The following is a 26,897-nucleotide window of genomic DNA, read 5'->3' on the forward strand; positions in this document are numbered from 1 at the left end:
GCCCCTGGCGCGCACACACACACACACACACACACACACACACACACACACACACACACGTTATAAAGAACTCCTGGACCAGGGTGTTCGGTGCAGCAGTTTACCAGGACCTTGGATGAGGCGGGCTTGATGCCTCTCACAGCTGCTCTGGGTGTGGCTGGTCGAAGCTGTCAGGGGGGCACTGAGGCTGACCCAAAGCACATGGTTGCTGTCTGTTTATTGGGCAATGGAGCAGGTTTAATGGGCCAGCCCTGAGGCCACATAGAGGAGGCCTCAGAGGAGCCATAGATGAGGGCAGTCCCTCCTTCCCCAACTGCCTCTGCTCAGCTGGACCTACCAAGCCTGGGGCTCTGAATCCCCCCTCCCTCTCCCCTTCCTTCCTCCCTCCAGCCAGCCTGTGTGCAGGCTGTGGCCGAGAGCATTAAGCAGGCACCTGGGAATGCCAGGCCCTGGTGGGCGGGGCCAGAGCTTCCCCTTGCTGTCCTTGAAGGCCACAGGGCTCCCTCAGGCTACAGCCAGGGTGGGACACCTGGCCCAGTGTGACCTCTGCCCCACTAGGGCAGGCCGAAGCACCTCTGGCCCAGTGGTCCCTGCCGCCACAGCCACTTCCATCAGATATCTCCCCACCCTGGGAACAGCTGGTGCTTCCAGGGAATTACCTAATGAGCCAACAATGCAGGGATTGTGGAGGCAGATTGAGGGAAGGGGCCTTGTTTCCAGTGCTAGGCCCACAGGGCACAACACCTGCAGGACAGCAGAGCCCTGACCTCCACCTCCTTATCCTACAGGGCCTTATCCTACAGAGGAAAAAGAGCAGGAGTCAGGACAACCTGGACACTCTTTCAATCCATGCTGCTGTGTGGTCTCTTGCAAATGACCTCTCTGGGCTTCAGGTTTCACATCTAAAGGGCACTCCTGTGTCGTGCTTAGCACAGGCCTGGTATGCATGTCTGCCCAATAGATGCTGACCTAATAGCCAGGTCATTATTATCGTTATTGTATCGGCCCAGGAAATGGTCGTGCAAAGTCCTTGCCAACCCCGGTTTCTGTAGCTGAGAAGTAGGAGTCTTGTTGCCAGAGGGCAGTGCCCAGGACTGGCTCCTGCCCTGAGTCCTCTTGGCTTCTGTCCAGTCCAAGCACTGACAGCCCAGAAAGTTCTGCAGAACCAGTTCCCTGGCTGGCATGGTGAGCTCCCACACCCTGATCTCAAGGAGAAGGGTGCCTGCTCCCAGGGTGGGCACAGGGGCCTGAGGAAGTGTGTGCGGCTGGGTTGGGAGCTGGTGGGCGGCCTGTTGGAGCAGGCCCTGACCTGGGCACAGATGGCTCATTGTTGCTGGGCCCAGCCTGGCAAGGCATGAGAATGGCTACCCTTGCCGAGTTTCACAAACGTCCAGATAACTCAACCCCAGGCTTGTGCTAGGCTGTGCCCCCCACCCCTGGCAATAGGGGGTTTGTGCCCTCAGCTCCGGTGGGACCTGACAGACAGACAGAGGAGGCTGGGGTAGAGGCAGGGCTTACCAGCCTGTGGTGCTTTGACCAGAGTTGAGCTGGGACCTCAAAGGTGCTGAACTTGGGAGCCAGAAACTCCTAATTTCCAATCCTGGTCCTTGCTGGGTGATCTGAGGCAAATGAATGCCCCTCTCTTAACTTTACCAGACTTGGGTTCAAGTTCCATTTCAGTAATTCCTAACATTGGGTCACTTTGTGAACTTGAGCTCTGTGGGTCTGAGTTTCATCATCTTTTCTTTTTGGTTTGGTTTGGTTTGGTTAGGTTTGGTTAGGTTTGGTTAGGTTTTGGTTTTTGGAGACAGGATTTCTCTGTGTAACAGTCCTAGCTATCCTGGAACTTGCTCTGTAGACCAGGCTGGGCTCGAACTCACAAAGATCCACCTGGCTCTGCCTCCTGAGCACTGGGATTAAAGGGTACACCACCACTGCCCGGCCAGGTCTCATCATCTTTAAGACTGGCGGTAAGAATCCTTTCTTCCTTACCAAAATGAGAAGCAGCACACAGAAGGTTCACAACAGTGTCGGCCTGCTGGAGGGCACAGTAAGCCCTAACTACCTGTTATCACTGTCCTCTTAGCTTGTGTGGGACCCGGCTTACCAGTCACTCCCTAGGCAGCGCCTGGTACCAGCCCTCCCAGGGTGCTCAAGGATGCTTTTTCTCAGATGCATGCTAGAGGGCTGGCCCTGGCCTTGGTGAATCTCCCCAAGAAAGGAGATTCAGAACTGGCCACCCACAGGGCAGGCCTTCTTGGGGAACCCCACACCTTTCTGCCTCCTGAGTGTGGCTATTTTTAGCCAGGTGGGTAGGAGTTGTTGTTCCTATCTCTGTCATATATTTTTGGCACATGTGACTCAGAAGGCTCCTCTACCTGCATTGCACCACACCCACATAGCCCAGACCCAAGATCTGTGCCAGGACCTTGCCTCTCAAGCCCAGCCCAGGGGGACATGGGGGAGATAAGATGCCTATCTGGTTACCCTGGGCTCCTGCAACCTCCTGGCCACTCATGGCCTGGCCTGTCTGAGGCTGTAGAGGGCTCACATCTGTAAAGGCAGTGGCAGACCATGATCCCCTCCCCCATGCTCTGTGTTGTTTCCATGGCAATGAGCACAAATCCCCCAGCCCTTCACAGAGGGGCCTTGTTTGTTTTGCCTGCATAACATTGGAGACTTAGTTACAGCCCCAGGCTGCCCAAGTCCCCTATCCGGTCTAACCCAATGCCCTAGTGATCAGATGGGCAACCCCATGATTTTTGTGGGGAAGGAGGGCAGTATATCCCTTTATCCCTGCTGAGGCCAGGAGGCAGGAGCAAGAGGTATGACCTCATGCAGGTCTCTGCTCCCTGTCTAAAGGGTGAGATGCACCATGAAGACATGTGCCCTACTCCATGCTTGATAGACAAGTTGCATAAGACTTTCACCAAAGTAATTCATCTTCCTTGGCCTCAGTAGGGATAAAGGTATCTATCTACCTCATCAGCAGGATTGATACATTGAGTGAGTGACACCTGATGGAGCTTGGCACCAGCAGATTCCACTAGGTGGGCACTGTCTTCTTCCTGTTCATGTTGGAGGCTGTCATCTTCTCCAAATGGGTGTGGGGATCCACCATGGCTCCCTAGAGCTGGCAGCCTGCTGTTGGCCTGCCCCCCCACCCTGCTCCCTGTAGTCTGAATTGAGGAGAAAGTGGTACAGCCTGACATGGCCCATGACCGCTCCCCACCCCACCCCAGCCATGACAGGGTTGGCAGGGGTTGGGCTGCCATCTGTGCAGTGACATTCTACAGCCCTGCTAACTGCTGCTCCTGACTGTGGTGGCTAAATTGAGTCTTGGTTTTCTTAAAAATGAGAATTTATTGCGCTGATGCAGTACTGAATAGTCATGGAGTGTTGGAGAAAATGCTTAACCAGTGTGAGCCCAGTGCCTGCCAACTTAGGGGGCTGTTCCAAGAGGGACCAGGGGAAGGGGCAGCTTCTTGCTAGGAAAACAAAGACTCCCTCCCATGGTACTGAGCTGCTGGGATGGGTGGCCAAATCTCTGATCTGGGCACACTTTCTCCTGGGTGGCATGTGTATTGGAGGAGGGGAGCCTGCGGGGCACCCCTACTCACCCCCACCAGCCGTGGAGAATTGCTGGCCTTTGAATAGGGCAGACACCAGCTGCCCCCAGCCCCATGAGCACAGCAGCCCCTGGGTAGCCTGCCTCCTTGGTGGTGGTGGGACCAGCCCATGCCAGCCTGGGGCATCTCAGCTGTGTCCCCCTGATGAGCAAGGGGGGCTTAGACACTCCCTGAGGACTGCACCATTGTCTCCAGGGTGAATGCAAACGGAGACCCAAAGGCAGAAGGCAGTGTGAAGGGGGCTGCATGGGCACCTGCTAGGAAACAAAAGTAGGTGGAGGGATCCTGGTGTCCCGGCTGTCTACCACAGACAGGTCACCCAGGACCCATACCTGCACCTCGGCCATCCTCAGAAGGCCCTGCTGGCTGGCTCTGATCTTTGTCCTGTCTCACATGCTGGAAACACTTGATGGGAGACAGAAACTGGCCTTGAACCCAGAGCTATCAAGAGCCTGGCTCCTCTCTCAGAGACCCAGCAGGAGCCCAGCCACCTTCCTGGAGGAAGCACTTCCAGAATCTAGCCTTGATGGAAGGAAAGCATTCAAGGCTCGGACAGACAGACAACGAGCAGGCCAGGGAGACGGACACTAAGAGCGAAGTGCAGGGTGGTGAGGGAGAAGGGCCAGATCAGGGACAGTGACAGCGTGCATGTGTGTGGTTAGAGCCATAGGCCTTTTTCCAGGAAGGGGCAGAGAAGACAGTGAGAGCTGGGAACAAAGAGAACAGGCAGGCAGAGGGCAGAAGGAACGGTGAACAGCCGGTGTCAGAGTTGGGCAGTAGCAACAGGAATTGCAGAGACCTGTGCCTTTATGCTTAGCACCAGCCACTTTGTACACACACACACACACACACACATACACACACACACACACAAATACAAGGCAAGCTGAGGCTAGCTCAGGGGACTGTGGAGCCTGTGCTGAGAAGTCCAGGTTCTCTACCTTGTTTGCAGTTTAATTTGTGTGTGTGTGTGTGTGTGTGTGTGTGTGTGTGTGTGTGTGTGTACAGATCCATGTGCACATGTATGTGAGTACATGTGGAGGCCAGAAGTTGATCTCAGGTGTTTTCCTATAACACTCTCCCGCTTATATTTTGAGGCAGAGTCTCTCAGAACTTGGAACTAGCAGATTTGGCTGCCTGGACAGCGAGCCTCAGGGACCCCATCTCTGCCTCCCCAGCCCGAAGACCTGAGCTTGATCCCCACAACCACACATGAAGGTGAATGGAGAGAAACGACCCTGTAAAGTTGTCCTCTGACCTATATGTCTATCATGATAGGTGCACAACCACACTCCTTGTTCATGCTGGCCAAGGGGATCCCAACTTAGGCTCTTTGTTTGTTTTTGTTTTTTGTTTGTTTGTTTGGTTGGCTTGGTTTGGTTTTGGGTTTTGTTTTGTTTTTTGAGACAGGGTTTCTCTGTGTGGCCCTAGTTGTCCTGGAACTCACTCTGTAGACCAGGCTGGCCTCAAACTCAGAGATCCGCCTGCCTCTGCCTCCCGAGTGCTGGGATTAAAGGTGTGCGCACCACCTGACCCAGTTAGGCCCTTATGCTTTCACGGCAAGCACTTCACCTACAGACTGATCTCCCAGGCCTACAGCTGGATTTTCACTCCCAAAGAATTGCCAATGGGAGAGAGAGTTGAGGTTTTGGAGGCCAGTGGAGGACCTGGGCAGGCGGGCTTCGAGGGACCTCAGTCCTGGAAAGCAGTGTCACCCCTATAAGATCTGACTTCAGGCAGAAGTGGTCTTTTTCTCTCTTCTTTAGGCCTCCTTATTTTTTTTTTAGTTATTTCTTACATCCCTTGGTTTTTCTAATAGAAAAGTCATTGCTGCAAAGCAGAAGTAAAACAAAATGGGACCATGTCCCTTCATCCCATCACTCCCAAGTCAGATAACCAAGAAGGTCGCAATGCGCCTGCCTTCCCATCCTTCCGTCCCTGGATCCTGCCTTCCCGTCCTTCCATCCTTGGATCCTGCCTTCCTGTCTTTCCGTCCTTAGATCCTTCCTTCCTTCCTTCTCTCATGTGTGGTTTGTGTGTGAGTATATGTGTTCACATGTATATAGACAAACACATGGACAGGGGCACATGTCTGTGTGTGTGCACACGCATGGAGGTGGGAGGTTGACATTAAACATTTTTCTCAATCATTTTCCACTTTAATTGACAGAGCCTCTTACAGAAACTAGAACTCACTGATTTGAGCTAGCCTGACTAGCCGGCTTGCCCCAGGGATCCCCATCTCTGCCTCCAGAGTGCTGAGATTAAAGGTGGCCCTCACATTTGCATGGGTTCTGGATCTGAACTCTGATCCTTACTTATGAACTTCCCAAACATGTTTCTTAGGAACATGTTCTGAGCATGCTGAGTGTATCCAGTTGGCTCTTCATTTCGTGGGACCTGTATCTTTGCTAACTTACCTCTTGCCTGTCCTGCTCAGTAAAATGCCCAGCACCATTGCTCATGTCAGTGCACACAAATTAACCTGTATTGTCAGGCACAACTCTCTGGGGAATGGGTAGACCTTGATTTATTAACCTTTTCCATGCCAGGGCTTGACTGTCACACACACCACATCAGCAGGCATTCTGGTGCATTTGTCACTGTGCACATATGCTAACTGACAGGAGCTGGGATGTGAACACTGGGGCTCTGCTGCCCTGAGGCACCCACAGAGCAGCCTAGGAGATGGAGCACCCGGCAGCTGCAAGACACCCTTCAGGAGCCTGTGCATCTGAGGAGATCCTGCCTAGGTCAGATGCCAGAGACTCGGTTCTCCCCTCATGAGCTAGCATCATGGTCGTATGAGGCTGTGGAGTTGACTGGAGGAGCAGCCAGTGCTGTAGAAATGAAGGCAGAGCTTCGGGGACTTTGAAGCGACAACTAAAGCCACACCCAGCCCTCATCAGGTGGACTGTGGTCCCAGCACCTCAGGAGGCAGAGACCAGGAACTTGCAGTGTGGAGAGAGACAGGCTGAGGGTGTCTGGAGTTTCCAGAAGAAATGGATGGTTCATGGGACTGGTGAAATAGCCCAGTTGCCATGCAGGTCTGAAGACCTGAGTTCAATCCTCAGAACCAACTTTAAAGGTGAATGGAGAGAACCAACTGCACAGTTGTCTCTAACCTCCATATGATGTACATTATACCCGCCCCTTCCCCGTGTGTGTGTGTGTGTGTGTGTGTGTGTGTGTGTGTGTGTGTGTGTGTATGTGTGCCTGTATGTCTGTGCATTCTCTCCCCTGTGTGTGTGTGTGTGTATGTGTGCCTGTATGTCTGTGCATTCTCTCCCCCCTGTCCCCCTGTGTGTGTATGTGTGTGTGTGTGCCTGTATGTCTGTGCATTCTCTCCCCCCTGTGTGTGTGTGTATGTGTGTGTCTGTGTGCCTGTATGTCTGTGCATTCTCTCCTCCCCCCTGTTCCCCTGTGTGTGTGTGTGTGTGTGTGTGTGCCTGTATGTCTGTGCATTCTCTCCCCCCTGTCCCCCTGTGTGTGTCTGTGTGCCTGTATGTCTGTGCATTCTCTCCCCCCGTGTGTGTGTGTGTGTATGTGTGTGTCTGTGTGCCTGTATGTCTGTGTATTCTCTCCCCCCTGTGTGTGTATGTGTGTGTGTGTGCCTGTATGTCTGTGCATTCTCTCCCCCCTGTGTGTGTGTGTGTATGTGTGTGTCTGTGTCTGTGTGCCTGTATGTCTGTGCATTCTCTCCCCCATGTGTGTGTGTGTGTATGTGTGTGTCTGTGTCTGTGTGCCTGTATGTCTGTGCATTCTCTCCCCCCTGTGTGTGTGTGTGTATGTGTGTGTATGTGTGCCTGTATGTCTGTGTATTCTCTCCCCCCTGTGTGTGTATGTGTGTGTGTGTGTGCCTGTATGTCTGTGCATTCTCTCCCCCCTGTGTGTGTGTGTGTGTGCCTGTATGTCTGTGCATTCTCTCCCCCCCTGTGTGTGTGTGTATGTGTGTGTCTGTGTCTGTGTGCCTGTATGTCTGTGCATTCTCTCCCCACTGTGTGTGTGTGTATGTGTGTGTGTGTGCCTGTATGTCTGTGCATTCTCTCCCCCCTGTGTGTGTGTGTGTGTGTGCCTGTATGTCTGTGCATTCTCTCCTCCCCCTGTCCCCCTGTGTGTGTGTGTATGTGTGTGTCTGTGTGCCTGTATGTCTGTGCATTCTCTCCCCCCTGTGTGTGTGTGTGTGTGTGTGTGTGTGTGCCTGTATGTCTGTGCATTCTCTCCCCCCTGTGTGTGTGTGTGTGTGTGTGTGTGTGTGTGCCTGTATGTCTGTGCATTCTCTCCCCCCTGTGTGTGTGTATGTGTGTGTGTGTGCCTGTATGTCTGTGCATTCTCTCCCCCCTGTGTGTGTGTGTGTGTGCCTGTATGTCTGTGCATTCTCTCCCCTGTGTGTGTGTGTGTGTGTGTGTGTGTGTGTGTGTGTGCCTGTATGTCTGTGCATTCTCTCCCCCCTGTGTGTGTGTGTGTGTGTGTGTGTGTGTGTGTGTGTGTGTGCCTGTATGTCTGTGCATTCTCTCCTCCCCCTGGGAAAGTGAGGCCTGCTTCCATTTGGGTGGTAGTTTGTGGCAAACAGAGGGACTGAAGCCAGGTCCTCAAGCAAGGAAGTGCAGGGAGGGACATGATGTCCTTGGGCTTGGACAGTTTTGTTAGCATGGTGGCTGGGAGCTGAGAGGCGGATGGGTAAGGGAGCTGAGAGCTCTCAGGCTAGGAGAGGATGGAGGGAGACACCAGGAAGTACTATAATGTCCAGGGCTTGGGACAGAGACTTTTCCTGAGACCAATGGAAGTCCCTGGGATCTGCAGGAATCTTGACAATAGGAACCTTGACATCTGGGATGTGACAGCAGCTGAATCAGAAGGAGGGGATGATGGAGTCATCCTCTGAGTCTGTGTTGAGCGTTTAGTACCCATGGTCTTATTGTAACTTTGCCATCTGAGTGGGCTCAAACCTCCCAGAAAAAGGGGAAACTGAGGCTCTGGATGAATGCCAGGGGTCCAGCCCACAGAGCTAAATAGAGGCAAGATTGGAATGCATCTTCCAGACTCTAGAGGGGCTACCTGCTGCCCTCCACTTTCATACCCCTGCCCTCCCTGTCCTGTGGTGCCCAACCTGGATGGCGATAAAAGGGTCATTAGGGAGCAGTCTCCCTTGCCCAGTTCTGAGAAAATGCCCTGCACAGCCCTCCTTTGTGAGCCATTCTGGAGGTTTTATAAATAAGGGTCCATCAACTTCATGGACCATTAAGAAATGACTCAAAGATGGCAGCAGCTTGGGGCTCAGTCCTGGCATGGCTGTCCCCGGTTGTGAGGCAGACAGGTGGAGTGAGGACAGGAAAGAGGTGGCTTGTGAAGATAGGCAGGTGCAAGGCATTCCTGAAAGCCAGCCCCCGGAAGTGAAGCCTGGGGAAAGCCGGGCAATGAAAAGAAACCCAGTCCAGGGAGCAGAGAGGGGCATCAGCTAGGGGTCCCCCATGGTGTCTGTGAGGGGAGCAGAAGGAGAGAGGTCTGAAGGAGGGCCCAGCAGTGTCAGAGCAGAGGGGGGCGATGTAAGAACTGGGGATGGAGATCAGCAGTAAGTTGGGGTCCTGCCTGGTGACTCACACCTGTAATCCCAGCACTCTGGATGCAGAGAGAGATCTAATCCATCTAGGGCTGCATAGTGAGACCCTGCCGACAGATAAATGAACAAACAACAAAACTCAAAGTATTTCTAAGCCACACCTGACTCTGGGCTGCAAAACTACCCCTGTAGCCTCCCATAGGTCTGGGCAGCTGATGTCCCCGCAAGTGGGGATACACATATGCACATATGTGTACAGACATTGTGTATGAATGTGTGAACATGCTTAGAGCGATGCCTGTCACTGGCTGAACACAAGTGCAGCTCTTGGTTCAGTGGCCTGTGTCAGTGTGTGGGGGTCCATGTGCATAGCATGTGTGCATAGAGTGGGGCACACTTGGATTTGCAAGTGTGTGTACATGTAGACTGCTAAACATCGGCTGTATACCACGAGCTGAACAGATGCAGACAGGTAGGTATGAGCCCAGTAGGTGTGCACATGTGCATTGATAGGCAGGTGTGTGCAGGAGGAGGGGCCATCTAGACTGCATACATGTACACTCATAGTTCCTGTTCCCAGTAGCACTGTAAGCCTTAGGAAAGCTCCCATGGTATGGGAGTGAGTGCAAGCAAGAGAAATCAGCTCTCGTGTGCACCAACTCACCTCCCTAAGCAAAGTAGTTGCCACACATGTGTGTTTGCAGACACACACACACATACACACACGCACACCTAAGGAGGCAGAGTGGGGATCAGGCCAGCCTCTGGGCATAGCCCCCTACCATCCTCCTGCAGGAATCCATCCCACCCCAGCAAACTCGCTCGGCCTGACCACCGCCACAGAGCCACGAGCTGGGGGAGGGGCCACTCGGAAGTTGGCCATAAATTTCTTGAGATGCTTTAATTTTTTAAAAGCCCCATGTAGATGCTTTGCATTTCGAAAACCCACAAATATCGACTAAATGAGGTGTGCGGGCAGAAGGTCTGGCCGGGCCTGCAGCTCTCCCTGCCCGCCCAGCAGCTGGGCCCAAGCTCAGCTGGGGCCCCTGGCCTGGCCAGCCCAGGTCCGAGGGGCCCATCTTTGTTCTGAGTAGGGCTCAGACTGCTGAGTGCCTGGGTAAATAGTCGCCACAGTAATCGCAGACTGATTCCAACTAATTAAATCCTGCGCCAAGAACCCACTCCAACCAGTATCCCGTGAGGCCACGAAAACACAGACACCCCAGACAGGCTTTGCTCAGGGTCGTGCCTGCTGCTCTAATCCTGTATCTTTTGAAAGATAGGCGCGTCCTGGGATGAGGGGTCAGCAGGCCTGCCCTGTGCCGAGCGGTGGAATTTTTCAATAACCAGCAGCTGGGTCACCAGGCACACAAAGGCTGTGTAATATCCTGTGAGCTTACACTGCTAGAAGAGCCAGCTCCCTCCAGGCCCAGGGCAGCCACCCCCCACCACCCAGGCCCCCAGTGGCCAGTGACAGGCCACTGGGCCAGGACTCCCCTCCCTGCCTTCAGAAGGGCAGAAGAACTAAGGTCGTGGGCTGCCTGGCCACCGCACCACCACCACCCCCCCCCCCCCCCCCCCCGCCCCACTCCTGGATTGAGGCTTCCAAGAAGATTCATCCTCCTTATTAAAAACCAGCTTTGATTCTTTCAGGCCCCAGCTGCGGTTATGGCCGGCCTGCCTGGGGCTGGCCTGGTGGGACCAGACCCCTTACAGGGCAGTGCATGGCCCTCACACAGGGAGGCCACTCAGTGCAGGGCAGTTCCCAGGAGACATCCTGACAGGGCTAGATACTGGCTGTTGACCTTGAATGAGAGACTCAGTTGTACCCTCTGTGAAATGGGACAGTCAGTCATTGTGAGGTTATGGAGTAGATTAAAATAGACAGGGCCCAGTGGCTCTGCCCTCTGCCTCAGCAGCCCTTCTCACAGGCTCTTGCAGGGAAGCCAGGTTTGTGCCCCAGGGGCTCTCACACTGGAAAGGGTTGTCCACGATGGGAACCCCGTAGCACATATGAGAGTGATTAGATGCTGCAGAGATCCGGTTTATTTTATATTTTATTTTATTTTTTTCCCAAAGAAACAATAGTTACCCACTCTCTGGAGTCTGGAATGCTTTACGTCCAAGGTCTGGGACCCCTCATTTAAATTGGCTTCGAAGGGACAGGCGCTGTGGCCACGGGAGGAGGTTGTTAGGGATGGAAAGCCAGGGGCCCAGGAATTTACAGTCCCCCTCCCCACCCAGGCCTTCGCAGGCCCAGCATGTGCTGTAAAGATGTCACACTGGGCAGGACCACTGAAGAGCCTTCTAGAGCCTGGCCTTGGGTAAAGGATACACTTCTTAGGGCTGCACATGTCCCTGCTAGCGGAGCCTGAGCCCGAGTTCATGAGAGCCCTGATCAGTGGGGCATCCCTCCCTGGGCACCTTGGTTCACAGACCCAAGGCACCTTGGTCAAATTGGGCATCTCTCACTGCTGGCCTATGCTACCCTGTTAGGACTTGACACACGAGTCAAGGGCTTTGTCCTTCCCCCAAGATTGCACCTACCTTGCCGCCACTGCTTCTCCTCCTCCTCCTCCTCTTTTTCTTAGTGTGAGTGTGTGTATGCATGCCTTTGTGTGCATGTGCCTGTGTGTACCTATGGATGCCAAAAGAGGGCATTAGATAGCCTGAAGCTGGAATTCCAGGCAATTGTCATCCACCTAACATGGATGTAAGGAACCATTCCAGTCCTCTGCAAGGGCCACAAGCACTTTTTTTTTTTTTTTTGGTTTTTTGAGACAGGGTTTCTCTGTGTAGCTTTGCGCCTTTCCTGGAACTCGCTCTGTAGACCAGGCTAGCCTCGAACTCACAGAGATCCGCCTGCCTCTGCCTCCCAAGTGCTGGGATTAAAGGCGTGCGCCACCACTGCCTGGTTTGCCACAAGTACTCTTCACCATTAAACCACTCTCCAGCCCCTATCTTGCTGCTTATGTGGGGCCTGTACTGTAGCTCACCACTGAGGAGGGTCAGACCTGGGAACCCTGTATGAAGCATCCTGGTTGATGATGGACAGGTGTGATGGGAGGGAACTTCCTGGACCACTCAACTGAAGTCAATGGTAGCTGGTGCCTTTGCATTGGCACCTCGATTGAAGCTGGTCAGGAAGCCATGAGGGAGTGAGAAGGAGGCCTGACAAGCCCCCAGGGTGTCTGAGATGGTTCCCCAGTTCCCATGCTCCGGTGGTGTCAGTTTCTGCTCTGAGAGTGCTGTTTCTCTGCTCAGGGTGAGTGGCAATAGCTGGGCTGGACAATCAGTCCTCACACTAGTGTCCAGAGACCCCCCAGTTCAGAACAAGGATGATTAGCATTATGGACTGTCTAACCTTCAGCACAAACCCAAGGGCGACTCCATGGAAATGTGTGTGTGTGTGTGTGTGTGTGTGTGTGTGTGTGTGTGTGTGTGTGTATGTGTGTTGGGGGCAGGAGCTGAGCAAATAGCACTGCCCTGTCCCCTCCTCGGCTGTGGCCAGGTACACAGGCCTGTTTGGACAGCTGCCGTGTCTGTCTGTCTGTTTGGGAGATGTTAGCTGATAGATGGGGGTGGGCTGGTTGTTAACCCCTAGCTGCCTGCAAGGGCTCCTTGCTTCCTTCCTCTGCTCAGGGGACAAGGCTGCGGGTGGGTGGTCCTGACTGCCCCCACCCCAGCTCTGAGTCATAGGCAGAGCGAGGGGGGCTCCTGGGTGCCGACAGCCTGTTCCATTCCACTCCCAAGCCTGGAACAGAGAAAAAATAGTGACCAGGGCCAAGTGCTCCTCTTTCTATCCAAATTCCCTTCTTGCCCCACAAACACTGGGGAAAGTTCTCTATGAAAGACACAGCCTCTGCCAGGCTCTGTCCGCTCAACCTGGAGTAGAATACAGAGCATGTGAGATGAGGTCAGAGCCCCTGAGAAACTGAGCCAGACAGGAACAGAGCTTGGAACCCTGTGGCGGGGGTGGGGTGGGTGGGGTGGGGACGACCAGCCCCCCCCATCTCCTCCTGAGCGTCTGTGGGCCCTCCCCATTATGGGAGGCCCCTGCCCTGAGGTGACAGGAATGCAGTGACCGAGAGCCAGCTTCCACCACTCAGTGCCCCATGTCAGGGTGGCCGGAGTTGGGGCATCATCTATCCAGCCCCAAGTCCAGCCAGCGCATTCCCCACCATCGGTTGCTCTCTCCCAAACCATCTCCCACTCTCTGACCCCTAGCCAGAAAGAAGCTGCTCTGCCTCCTGTGGGACCCCAACAGCAATTCTTAGAGGGCTCCAGCTAGGAGCCGAAGTGATCTTTTGAAAATGTAAATCACTCAAGCCACTCCCCATTAGAACCCTTCAATGGCTTCCTATGGTTCTTGAGAGTAAGACCAAATCCTTTAAATGGCCCACAAGGCCTCCACAGGGTGCAGGTTAAGTAAATCCGAGTTTGAGCCTATGGTGAAGGATCTGGCAGCTGGAAGTCAGGTGCCCTAATGAAGAGTGGTTGTGTGTGTGTGTGTGTGTGTGTGTGTGTGTGTGTGTGTGTGTGTGTGAGAGAGAGAGAGAGAGAGAGAGAGAGAGAGAGAGAGAGAGAGAGAGAGAGACCCAGCCAGTCCTCTTTATAAAAGGCCAAGCTTGGGGTGGGGGTTGCATGGGTCCACACACCCATGTGTTACTTATTCTCAGGAAGGAAACCTCAGCCAAGACATAGGTTGTCTCTGGGGAGAGTATCTGAAGACTAGGGATATGGTGGAGGAGGCAGCAGCCAGCTGCCTTTTGGATGTTTCTGTAGTAATTCATGGGAGGCATTACCCATTCAAACCTAAGTGCACTTGTTTGTGAAGTCTGTGAGCCCCGCCCCTTGGCTGCTCGGGCTCTGCGGCTGCTCGGGCTCTGCGGCTCCTCTGGTTCCGTTTGCCCCTCCCTTCAGCTCTCCTTTCTAGGTCATGCTGATGGTGCCTCTGGATCTTTGTGAGCACTGCAGCCTTTCCGAGAACCTTCCCTCCAAACTTCAGAGGTCAGGTGTCTCTGGCCGCCTCTCCCTGGAGGGGCTGGACTAGGAACTGTGGTGCTTGTCTTTGAATTTGCCTGTCCTACTTCTTGGTGGGCCACCCATCTGGGCGGAGCCCACTCCTGCCTCTTCCTACACAGCTGTTCTCAGGTGTGCGGGAGGCCCAGTCCCGTGCCCGTACACAGCACGGGGTGGATAAGGAGAAGGAGAGGAGGCCTGGGAATTCCATCCCACAGGCGTTAGAAGGGTGAGAAAATTTTTGCCAGACTCTGTAAGTGAGAAGGTGTTCTTAGCAGAGGGCGCTGCAAGGCTCCAAGGCTGGGCACTGGGTCTCCATAGCAACCTGTCTGCCAAAGTCCTGTCTCCCACGCCCAAACTGTGTGCCTTGGGCAAGTTACCTCCCTGCTCTGTGCCTCAGTTTGCCCCTCATCAAAATGGGGGTGTTGGCAAGGACCTCTCTGAGGTGCTAGGGGAGGGATCCCGGGATCCCAGTGGAAAGCGTGCGCAGACACAGCGGGTGCTAAACGCTGGGGGTACTGCTGCGGGCGCAGGGAAAGGGTTAAAGCTAGGCGCTTTTTAATTGTCAAATGACTGCGGGCGATTAGCGCTGGCAGCTTCCTCAATAATCGCTCTTCTCTGTACCTGCTGGGAGCTTAATTAAAAAACAAAGAGGCTCAATTTAAAGGCCATTACTATGCTAATGCAGCCGGGCGGGCGGTGATTAAGCGGCTCACGCGGGCAGCGGGCGGCTGGGGCGGGGCGTGGGGCGATCAGTTACCCACTAAACGGGCCAACAGTAGAGGGGGGTCCCCGGGAGTGGCCTTGCATGAGTGGCCTTGTATGCCCTGCCCTGCAGGGACACCAGGCTTAACCTGCCCCGGCCACCCCCAGCCTGCAGGAGGGAGCCCAGCGGCTTTTGAGAGGTCCAGCCCTCACGCGGCTCCTTCAGAAGCCCGCCCCTCCTGCACCCACTTCTCAGAATCCTGTGGCTCATCTTGGGGACTTGTTCTACTCACCAACTATGGCTATGTCCTCCCAAAAGTCACCCCAAGAGCAACTTTCAGGCTCCCTATCTCTGGCACCTCTTTTCCTGTTCTCCCCAACCACCTTCCCAACTCCTAGAAAAGTGTGGTGTCCGCCTATCCGGCACTCTGCATTGAGGAAGGGACCCTACTTTCCAAGAGGCTATCCCAGGATCTTTTTAATTTGTTTTTTGTTTTTGTTGTTTTGTGTGGGTTTTTGTTTTGTTTGTTTGGTTAGTTTTTGTTTTTGTTTTTAAGGTTTCTCTGTGTAGCCAGGCTAGCTTGGAACTCAGGAACCCGCCTGCCTCTGCCTCCTGAGGGCTGGGATTAAAGGCGTAGGCCATCACTGATTGGGGTGGGGGCAGGAATGTGTTTGAAGGAAGGCTCTTCCTGTGTAGCAGTGAGCTCTGGGCTGAGCAGATTTCATCAATGCCTCACTTGGTAGGGCCTTATACAGGCATCACAATGTGGGTTCAGACCAGAGCAGGACCAGAGAAATGTGTGCACACACAAATGCGTGGTGGAAGAGAGGCTTGGGCCAGATCTCATGGCGGCTGGAGCATCTACGCTAAGACAGCTTGTGTTATGCATGGCTATGTCAAGGGGAGCATGGAGCAGAAGGGAGGTGAGGAAAGGACCGTCTCACCTGAACAGGAATGAACTACTTAGCTAACATAGGCTTAAGGCTCTTCGGCGCAACTCAGACGTGTTCAGTAAGGGACTAGACTCTGAGAAATATGGAAATCAAGAGAAGGAGTCCCTGAAGGACAAAAAGGAACCTATGTATGAAGTCCATACAGGACACCTTGAAGTCTGTCTTGACCCGATGTTTTGGTCCCTGTGTAGGCGTGTTTTCATTGGCTGCCTGGTAAGATTTGTGAAAACAAACTTCAGTGATTGAGTTGGCAGGATTGAATTCAAAACACCCTCCTGATCCTGGGGGAGATTTACCTTGGTAAATAAAAAAGTCAGCGTGAAGTACAGCTGCCAGCAGGGAGGTTGGGCAGGTGTAATGCATTGCCACTGACCATCAGCAAGGCTGAGGTGGACACAAACCCCACAGCAGAACAAGCCCTCTTAAAAAATTCCTGTGGGGAAAAAAAAATCATTTATCTCAATAAAAATAATTTTAGTAAAATAAAAAAAAGGAAAAAGGAAAAGTTGTAAATTATTTAACTATACTAGAAAGAAAATTGATCAAAAAATTAAATTGCCTTAATGGAGTTTCTTCTAGAACACACTAGCTCAAAGAAAGTTTATCAATGTTGATAGAACCCTAATTAAACCCTGCTACAGTTTATACAAAGAAGCCAAAATCTTTGGGGTTAGAATGGTAAACCACAATACCAGTTTGGTCAGTGTTCTGCCCCACAGTTGTGTCCCAGATCCCTCCTTCAGGGACCCCCTTCTGCCAGGAGAGCCCCCTGGATCCTCTCCCACTCAGTCCTTGTCACCCAACCCAGCATTGGCTGTGGCAAATGCTGACACTTCCCATTGCAGTGAGAGGTTGGGATGGGTGAGTAGGCAGTCTGTGGACGAGTGGATGGCTGAGGCAATGGGTGGGTATAGATGGAAGTGGATGGGATGGATAAAGGTGTGGCTAGATGGTAGATGGATGTAAGAAAATGCATGAGTAGATGGATGGTAATAGAGGAATACATGGGTGAGTGGCTAGATGGATGGATTGGTGCATGGATGGATAGAACACATGGATGGGTAGATAGGTGGATGGGTGAATGAGAAATGGATACATGAGTGGGTGACTGGCTGGCTAGACGGATTTATGAATAAAGGGATGGGTAGATGGATAAGTGAATGGGAGAGTGGATGGATGCATAGCTGGTTAGGTGACTGTGAATGGGTACATGGATGTATCATTGTACAGAACAAAAAACATGTGCTTTATTTTCAGGTCTTGAGTGTTAGACCTGCAGCCTTGCTCTCTTGGCATTTCATCCTTACCAGCCTGTTCCAATCTAAAGCACTGTCTCTCTAGCCTTGCAAAAGGCCTCTGTATTCCTCATACCTTTGCTTTTTCCAGCTGCTCCCTCTTGGGATGGCCTCTCTGCTTGTCTGTCTCTAGACAGAATGCAATTCTCAAGTCAACTCCCCAACACACACACACATACACACACACACACACACACACACACACACACACACACACACCCTCACTGGAACCCTATGCAGTCTTTTTTTAAAAAAATGGTCGTGGGGTAGGGATGGGGGGGGGGGGGGGGGAGGAGGAGGGTGCGCCTGTGTGCACCTGTGGAGGTCAGAATACAGCTTCGTGGAATTGGTTCTCTCCTTCTACCTTTTTGTGCTTCAGGAAATGAACACAGGTCCTCAGTCTTGTGCAGCAAGAACTTTTACCCAATAAGCCATCTTGTCTTTCCTCCTCTGAAATATTTATTATTATTATTATTATTATTATTATTATTATTATTATTATTTTATTTTATTTTATTTTATTTGAGATAGGAATTCACTGTACTGGTACTGGTTCGCCTGAAGCCCACTGTGTAGACATTGGCCTTGAACTTGTGGCAATCCTCAATTACAGACGAGGGTCAGCTCTTCTCGGGCATTTGAAGCTGCCAGCAAGTTTCCGGCTGCCCAGCTCTGCTGTCTGCCTGGCTGAGTATACACCTGCTCAGGCTTTGCCTTAGTCCTACAGCTCTTCCTGGGCACAGGGCTCCAACCCAGCCCTTGCTAGTCATGGAGGACCCCAAGACAAAGTTAGTGGCTCCATGTCTCATGGTATGGGCTTTCTCATCTCCACCTGGACTGTGGGGGCCACACAGCTGTTCACGTACTCGGCACCTCCAGCCTAGGACTTGGAGAGTGAAACAAAGTTATCACCAGGTGGGCAGGAGGAAGCCACAGAGGGCTTCTAGAACAGAACGCCCACCCATGTGCCGCCACCTGCAAAGGGGCCAGGAGAGCAGCAGCCTGATGCCCTCTCTAACACCATTTCCTTCTTTAGTAATGAGACTAGGCATGAATGTGTGGGGCTGGTCTGTAGGAAACACTTCAATACGTCTTAGACTCTAAGACTTAGTAACAGGACTAAGGCTGTTGAATCCAGTGTCAGGAGCTAGTGACCTCAGGTTTGGTAAGGGACCTAGATGGGCTCTTGAGACAGGGATGGGCAGCAGAAGGAAAGGAAGGAGCAGTCCAGGGTCTGGCTCACAGTGGGTTTATGAATGTGGTGAGAGCAACCCTCTCTATGGAGTTTAGGATAACATCAAGCCATTAATTTTCCTGCCTCTACCTCCCAAGTGATGGGATTGCAGTCATGTGGTACCACGCCTGCCTTTATGTGGTGCTGGGGATCAAACCCAAGCCTTCTTGTATGCCAGCAAACCCTCTACTACCCAAGCTATACTATTTCTGGGGGCCCAGACCAGAACCCAAACTCTTCAAACACAGACAAAGCCCTCAACCTGGTGCCCTCACACATTTGGCTGCCTTCGCTGGCTTTCCTGTGTCTCTTCTGTCTGGATCAGCATCCTGAGCTGGACCACAGGTCTTCATGGGAAGGTACTCAGATGGGGAGAGGGGCTTATTGACTTTGTCTCTCCCTGGTGGCAAGAGGGCTCCTGTCTGTTACCCAGGAGTGCCTGGTTTCAGAGCAGTGCCGCACCCAACTCCATAATGAGTTCCACTGAAGATGGAACATGGTACAAGCTCATTCTGTAGGACTGCATGGGTATGCACATGTATATGTCTGTGTATGTGTGTGCTCATGTATGTCTATGCTCATGTCCATACCTATGTGTGTGTTCCCATCTAAGCTCCTCCAGAACTTCAGATGTCAGGTGCTGCCCCTGGCACATCCTGTCCAGAGCTGAGGCCCCATTCTCCCCTCCCTTACTGTGCCTCGGCTTTCCTTTCTAATACCCACCCCTGACTTGTTGAGAGGTCAGGCCCACCCTTCCTCTGGCATCCTCTCCCTTGGAAGGCTCCTGGGGGTGAGGCTACTTTGGGATGCTAACATCACCTCGCCTAGGTCACTGGGTTGATGTCCCCAATCCTGTCTCTGCTCCTCATCCATCATAGCCACACAGCTACCGGAGAGAGCCAGTTAAGATGTCAAACCAGAGGGCCAAACAGATGCCTTAGTGGGTTAAGGTGCTTGCCACCAAGACTGATGATCTGAGTTCAGTTCCCGGAACCCTCACAGTCGAGGGAGAGAACTGACTCAGACAGTTGTCCCCCCCACCACATGCACACTAAATAAATAAACAAACAAATAATAAATGTTTAAATAGACTTTCAAGGGGGCTGAAGAGATAACTTAGTTGTTAAGAGCATTGGCTGTTCTTCCAGAGGCCCTGGGTTCAATTCCTAGCATCCTCATGGCAGCTCACAACTGTCTGTAACTCCAGTTCCAGAGAATCTGACACTGTTATACCAATCACATTAAATAAAGTTAAATAAATTATTTTTTAAAAGACTTCTAAGTGCTAGTCTATTAGCTCTCAGCCTTCCCAAGCTACATGAGCAGCCCTCTCCCAGTTCTGCCTGCATCTGGGTCCCTTCCCTCCATTTACCTGCTCCAGCCATGGTGCTGGACACAATGTCACTTCCTAGCATTCCGTGTGCACTCCAACCTCAGGGCCTTTACACTGCTGCCCCCCACTGCTGGAACCCCTTCCCTAGATGTCCCATCTGCCTCTGACTGCCCTCTCTAAAAGTGCAGCCCTCTAGACCCCTCCTTGCCCCTGTGTTCCTTTATTGTCTCCTTTGGTACATTGTGTGTGTGTGTGTGTTGGTCTCTTTGTTCAGCTAGGCACATGCTATTCTAACCTATGGAATGTCCCCTCTGCTGAGAGCATGGGAGTTAAGGTGGAGCCTGGGATGGTCCCTTTCTTCTGCCCCCAGCTCCATCCTCATTAGTGCCTGGCATGAAGAAGGTGCCAGTGTCTGTGAGAACCCTGAATGTGTGCCTTGGTATGGGGACAGTACCTAAGTCTCCAAGCTGGGCTGGTCCCTGCCTGCCTATGGCTGGTGACCTCCAGCCCTGGCTGGGGCCTCCCCACTGTGCCCTGGAGGTGGATCAAAGGGCTAAGAGAAGCCTGGGGCAACCCTCATGCCGCCTGGGCAGGCAGCAGGTCAGCAAGGCCCTGCCAAGCCCTGGCAGGCCAGGAGGTACCACACCGGCAGCCAGTGAGCATGGCCAGCCACGCTGCACATTCCAGCCGCCTGATTGACACGCACTCCGGGCCTGCCTGCGGCTCCTGCCGCATCAAAGCAGATGTTTGCAGCTGGTTTGAGTTGGATCCCATCAACAGGCCCCTTTTTGTCTCCAAATAAAAAACAGCTAAGCCCGGAATGATAAGGATGCACAGACACATGGGGGAGATGTCAGTAAGTCCCAGTGATGGGCTGGCTCCTGTGGTCCCTCCCACCCCTACTGTCCAGGGCCCTGTCCCCAGGCTCTGGAGGCCTGCCCCTCACCCCTATACCTACATCATAGGGTACCACAGCCCCCAACTGTAAGAACCCCATACCACAGGGAGCTCTTGCTACCTTGAGACCCATCAGTGGAATCTGGAGTCCTGCTACCACCTGAATGTGGACTGGAGAAGGCTACCACACCTGCTAGGTGGGCACCCAACCTCCATTTTCTAACAGGGAGCCAGACTGTCAGGATAGAGGTGTTTTGTCCCAAAATCAGGAAGCTAGTAGGGCAGAGCTAGGATTCAAAACCACTCCTGCTGCCTCCCAGAACCAATTCCCTAGGCCTGTGTCATGTCCCCTCCACAAGGAAGTCCCCAGCTGTCCTCCACATTTGTCATCCCAGCCTCCTGCAGTGAGCACAGCCTGGCAGATCACTTGCCACACTGTGGCCATCTCTGTGGGACCAGGCAGTCTGGCTCTGTGCCCAGGCATCCTCAGAGCCAGCTTCCACAGTGTGGCTGGATGAATTGAGGAAGGTGCCGCAGTGGGCACAGACGGCCACCAAAGCAGCAGCACCCATTCACCTGGTCTCTGTCAGAGAGAAGAATCCAGCAGTTATGTTCAGGAGCTCTGGGACTATGCTAGGAAGCAGCATCTGCCTCAGCCACCATGACATTCTGACAGAAGCCTTGAGAGAGAGAGACAGACATGTGTGTTTCTAGAGAGAGCAAATCTGTGTCTTGTTACCTAGTGATATTCTACTTTTTTTGTTTGTTTGTGGAGCTGAGTGCTAGGCAAGCACTCTACCACTGAGCTAAATCCCAAACCCTCCTAGTGATATTCTTAGAGCCCCTTAAAGCAACATAATTTTTTTCTCACCCAACCTGGCTGCCATTTCATTTTTCACGAAGTTGTTCATCCATTCAACAAACGCTAATAATCTCGATGTCAGACCTGGGGGTGAGTTAGACCCAGTGTCAGTTCCTAGCTCAGTAGGGACATTGGACACATAAATACAGAATGGCTGAGAGTGCATTAGGGAAGCCCTCACATAGAAGGGGACCTTTGAAGTGGGCCTTGAAGGATGAATGTTCCAGAGGCAAAGGGAAGAGCAAGAGAAGGGTACCCTCAGAAGCCAATGGCAATTGCTGTGTTTGGGGGCTGGTGACAGGCCAGGGTGTGGCTTAGAGGGCCATGATTTGATTTTGGGCTTTACCTTGAGATCCTTCTGTGCTCTCAAGTGTTGTGAAGTAAACTGAAGTCTGCTTTGACTCAACAAAGGAATGTCAGCTTTCCATCACTGACACAAACCCCTGAGGCAATCCCTGCTAAGAAGGAAAGCTCTATTTTGGCTCATGATTTTAGAGACTTTAGTCCATGGTCATTTGGCCTAATGGCTTTGGGCCTATGGCAGGGTAGAACATCATGACTGTTTCCAGGACCCTAGGATCCCTTCCAAGGCACAGGGACCTAACCTTTCCCCTACCTTCCCAAGAAACAACACCTGCTAATAGTGCCACAGGCTAGCCTCCTTTGAGCCTTTGTGAGACATTTCCAAACCACAGCAAGGAAGTAAGACTAGGTTTTTGAGTGTCTTCAGGCTCAATCCCTTATCAGTTGAGAAGCACCAGTGTCCCCTGGGGAGGAGTGTGGTGGCTACAAGGCCTGAGAGGCTGACTCACCACTGAAGCTGCCCATTGAGGGCTTGTCTCGAGGGCTGAAGGAGGTCCCTGAGAGCCAGGAGCACACACGTGGAATAGAAGTTATCCTCAGAACCCAACAGGGGCCCCACAAACTGTGAAGTACACTGATGGGCCGGGCTGTGGTGGCACACGCCTTTAATCCCAGCACTCGGGAGGCAGAGGCAGGAGGATCTCTGTGAGTTCGAGGCCAGCCTGGTCTACAGAGTGAGATCCAGGACAGTCACCAAAGTTACACAGAGAAACCCTGTCTCAAAAAACCAAAACAAAAGTGGACTGATGGGGCATGTTATGCAGTGAGGAGGAGGAGGAGGAGGAGGAGGAGGAGGAGGAGGAGGAGGAGGAGAAGGAGGAGGAGGAAGCTCAGTCAACAAGAGTGCTAGGCTAGTGCTGGGGATAGTTTTAATTTACCTATTTTTGTTTTAGTGCATTGGTGTTTTAACATGGAGGTCAGGTCCCCTGGAACTGGAATTACAGACAGTTGTGAACATGCCATGTGGTTGCTGGGAATTGAACCTGGGTCACTCTGAAAGAGCAGTCAGTGCTCTTAACCACTGAGCCATCTCTCCTGGCTCAACGCTGGGAATCTTGAAGATGTAATAGAAGCAATCACAGTCCCCTTTTACCCATCCAGCCCCAAAAGCCCTGCCGCCGCCGCCACATCAGCAGCATCTGTCATTGGCCCCATTAGACTGAGGCACAAGAGTACATATTAAACAAGGTTCCAGGGCTTGAAAGTGACAGAGCCAGGGTTCTGAGCTCAGCTTGTGCCACCTGAACTCTGGGGTCTGGCTGAAGACATCTGGGGTGAGCACATCTCAGAAAGGCCAGTGTTGCATGCAGCTAGAGCTTTGCTCCAGACACCCCACTGTGGCCACTAGCTAAGAAGTTAGTCTGTCAGATTTGTGACCCACATTCAAATCCTCTGCAAAATACTGTGTTTTCAGATTTTTTTTAATTAGCCTGTTATGAGTTTAATAAATTATGCTTTAGACAAACCAAACCAATTGCCAATGGGAATGGGATCTTACATCCTGGAACTCTTTCAAAGAGGGAAGTCCTCATGATAAAATATTTTACACAGTGGTCACTGAAAAATGTGCATATAGTGTGATGTTCGATTTGGTCTTTATTTATTTTATTGTTGTTGTTAGAGTGGATCTCATGGGTCCCAAGCTGGCCTCAAAGTCACTTATATAGTCAAGGATGACTTTAAGCTTACTGACCCAACTCCTAAGGGTTGGGGTTACATGTGTATGTCACCATGTCTGGCTTATGCAACCCTGGGGGTCAAACCCCCGTGCATGCTTAGCAAACATGCTGAGCTGTATTCCCAGCCCTTGGTTTACTTGGTAAAGAACCCAGACCCTTTGTTAGGAGGAAGAATCATGGGGTGTAATGTGGATTGGGCCTCCAGGAAGCTCATAGCCTTGGGGCAGGTGCACAGACCCAGTACCCAGAGACAATGCTCTCTGGACTCACAGGGTCAGAGCAGTGCTGTGTGTGACCTTGGACAAGTGTCTGCCCCTGCCTCCTGGTCAGTCTGTCTATGAGGACCTAGGGAGATGACTCAGGTGGGTGGCCACCAAGAGAGCTGTCCTGTCTTTGAGTCCAGAGAGTAGGACCCATTATGGCAGAGGGGAGCAAGAGGGACTGGCTCTGGGGGTTCTGCAAAGCATGCTGGGACTTGTGCACACAGCCAGGAACCTGCTCCCAGAAATCATGGGGGCCCCAATAAGCAGGGTGTCAAGGGCCCCACAGGCACCTAATCTTCCCAATTGCTCTGCAATTAGTTTGGACAGCCCCCACCACCACCACCACAGGGTTTAAGACAGAGTTTCCCTGTGTGGCACTAGCTTTCCTGGAACTCACTCTGTAGACCTCTAACTCAGAGATTCTCCTGCCTCTGCCTCCTGGGTGCTTGGATTAAAGTTAGTGTGTGCTGCCTTGCTCGTTTTTTTTTTTTGTTTTGTTTTTTTGTTTGTTTGTTTGTTTGTTTTCTTTCTTTCTTTCTTTATTTATTTATTTATTCATTTTTTTTCATTTATTCATTCATTTATTTATTGTTTTTTTTTTTTCGAGGCAGGATTTCTCTGCATCGTTTTTCGCCTGTCCTGGAACTTACTCTATAGCTCAGGCTGGCCTCGAACTCACAGAGATCCGCCTGCCACTGCCTCCCAAGGGTTGGGATTAAAGGCGTGTGCCACCACTGCCTGGCTGTTTTCTTTGTTTTTAAGACAGGGTCCCATGTAGCCCAGGATGGCCCCAAACTTAACCAGAGATGACCTTGAACTTTTCCATTTCTTTTTATTTATTATATGGTGGGAGGGCACATGCACTAGAGCATGCCACATGGAGATCTGCTCTCTCCTTGCTTTCATCTTTCTGTGTGTTTGAGGGACTGAACTTGGGTTCCAACTTATGTAGCAATTCCTACCCAGTGAACCACCTCATTGGCCCCAACCTTGAACCTCCTGCCTCAGAGGTTAAATGTCTTGCCCAAAGTCACATAGCAAGGTAGCTATGGAGCTAGAGCATAGAGTGCTCATCTAGGACACGCAAAGCCCCAGGTTTGCACCATGAAGCAGTGGAGCCAAGGTGTGCCCCCCGCCCCATCTGCTGGCAGCTTTAAGCTGGTAGCTCCTGCCTGCTGTGCAGAGAAGCAAACGGAGGCTGGGAGAGAGGAATTGCTCACAAAGCTTCCAAGCTTCCGTGATGGCAGTGTCCTGCCTGTGGCTGGCCCGCTCCTCCTTGGCTCTCGGTGGCTTCTGGTTCCAGCCATGTGCCCATGATGAAGGGGATGAGAGAGAGAAGGGGATCTGGAGAGAGAAGGGAACCCCCATACACACACATGCACTCAAGAGTGGCTCTCACTCTATCCCTGCGTGGTAGACAAAGCCGGCCCCGTAATTGGGAGTGAGTATTTCATACGTGCCCCCCGATGTTTTATTGGGTGGAGAGATGCTTGGAGACCGAACGGATGGCACATTCCGTTTATAAAGTGCACGCCGTTTGTTTTATTTCCCAGGCTCTCGCAATCTAGATAACAGATGATGCCCCGAGTGGCTGTGCTGCCTGGAAATGGCTGCTGGAGCCTTTGGAGGGGTATTAATAATAGATTGTGTTGATAAGCTTGGAGAAAGTCGCAATCCACCCCCTGCTGCCAAGGCATTAGTGTGGCTGTTGAATGCGGGAGCACCAGCTTGGTGGCATAGTCGCTGAATGCAGGTCACCCCCCAACACACACCCTGCTTGCTTCCTCTCTGTAGTCTAGGAAGCTCTCTGTGTCTTGGAGCCCCACAAGATGTGCTGGCTCTGGTGTGGGACCTGGGCCTGCCAAGCTGGCCAAGACATGGCTGGTTTCCAGCTGTTCAGATCCCTGCAGCCCTTACTGGGTGCCTTAGTCAGGTGCAGAGCAGCAGCGAGGGGTAGGCATCTGCCTCTGGGAAGGAGTCCATGGCCAGACGGGTTCTTAGGAACCTCTGCCTCCCTATGGCTGCCAATGGGACAGGTCGGCCCCTGAACAAAACTACCCAGCCTGTGCCTTCCTTGCAAAGTCACAAGCTGAGGTGGGGCTAGAGGGTTCCCACTTGCCTCAAGCACCTGTTCTGACCTTCAGTCCCACACCCAGACTTTGCATACCCACACCACAAATGCACACAGAGGCCCCCTGGAACTAGAAGGAGCCGTAACCTGCCTTGAGGTATCCTCACTAGAGCTGGGACCACCTTGGATACCTACATAATGGCTTCTTGCTGACTCACATGCTCAATGTCATCAAACCCTCAGGATGGTCTTCTGTTACCTCACTTTGCAGCAAAGCAACCCAAGGCAGTAAGGAAGGTCAGAGGCAGGTAGGGGAGGCCACGTGCCCTAGACCAGGGCATCATCACAGAAGGCTTCCCAGAGAAGGTGGCATTGGAGCTGGGTGTTGCAGGTTGAATAGGAGTCTGCCAGACAGAATAGAGGTGGGTACAGGAGTTGTCCCCAGGCCAAGAGCTCTGGCCAGTGCCAGGGCAGCAACCAGAACTGTAGGAATCCCTGTCCTCTGAGCCACAGCATTTTGTCGTGGGCGGTGCTGATGGCAGCCCCGGGAAGGGAGGCAGGGCTGGAGCCTGCCATTTACTGCTGTCCCTGCTCCAGAACCAATTAGCAGAGAATTGCAGCTGTAATCTGTGCCCGTGATGGCGGGCCATAAAGAGGGATGGGACGCGGTGCTCCCAAGGTGGCGCCCGCAGACGTGGCCCGGGGATGCGGGGAATGAAAAATGGTTTTAATTCCCTCCCAGCAGCAATAATTTGATTCTTCATAAATTTTTCCATCAAAGTGTTGTTGAGGCTGAGTTCCCACAGAGCGAGCATGTGGCAGGGTGGGGTGTGGGGAGGAGCGGTCAGCGGAATAGCAGGGACCCTCCAGCACAAGCTAGCCAGGGGCATGGATGGAGACCCCGTTCGGGTTGGACCCTTGAATGGGAGACAGAACCTGAATCCGCCCATATGGGGGCTTGTTTGTTTGTTACATCACATGCGCGCTGAGCATGAGGAACTCTGGTCTGCTCTTCCTTTTCCTCACCCCT

The 26,897-nt window shown here is 52.5% G+C and overlaps 1 protein-coding gene across 1 annotated transcript in view; it reads left to right on the top strand.

The window, feature by feature from the left end:
• Lmx1b (LIM homeobox transcription factor 1 beta) overlaps window positions 1-26,897 on the top strand; it is a 53,533-nt gene that overhangs the window by 20,903 nt on the left and 5,733 nt on the right. The window contains exons 2-3 of the mRNA XM_036183373.1: window positions 14,126-14,199; window positions 14,267-14,440. Of these exons, the coding sequence (XP_036039266.1) occupies window positions 14,126-14,199; window positions 14,267-14,440 (248 nt within the window). The remainder of the gene's footprint in view (window positions 1-14,125; window positions 14,200-14,266; window positions 14,441-26,897) is intronic.

The sequence above is a fragment of the Onychomys torridus genome, chromosome 4 (genome assembly GCF_903995425.1).
Source record: "Onychomys torridus chromosome 4, mOncTor1.1, whole genome shotgun sequence".
Taxonomy (NCBI): domain Eukaryota; kingdom Metazoa; phylum Chordata; class Mammalia; order Rodentia; family Cricetidae; genus Onychomys; species Onychomys torridus.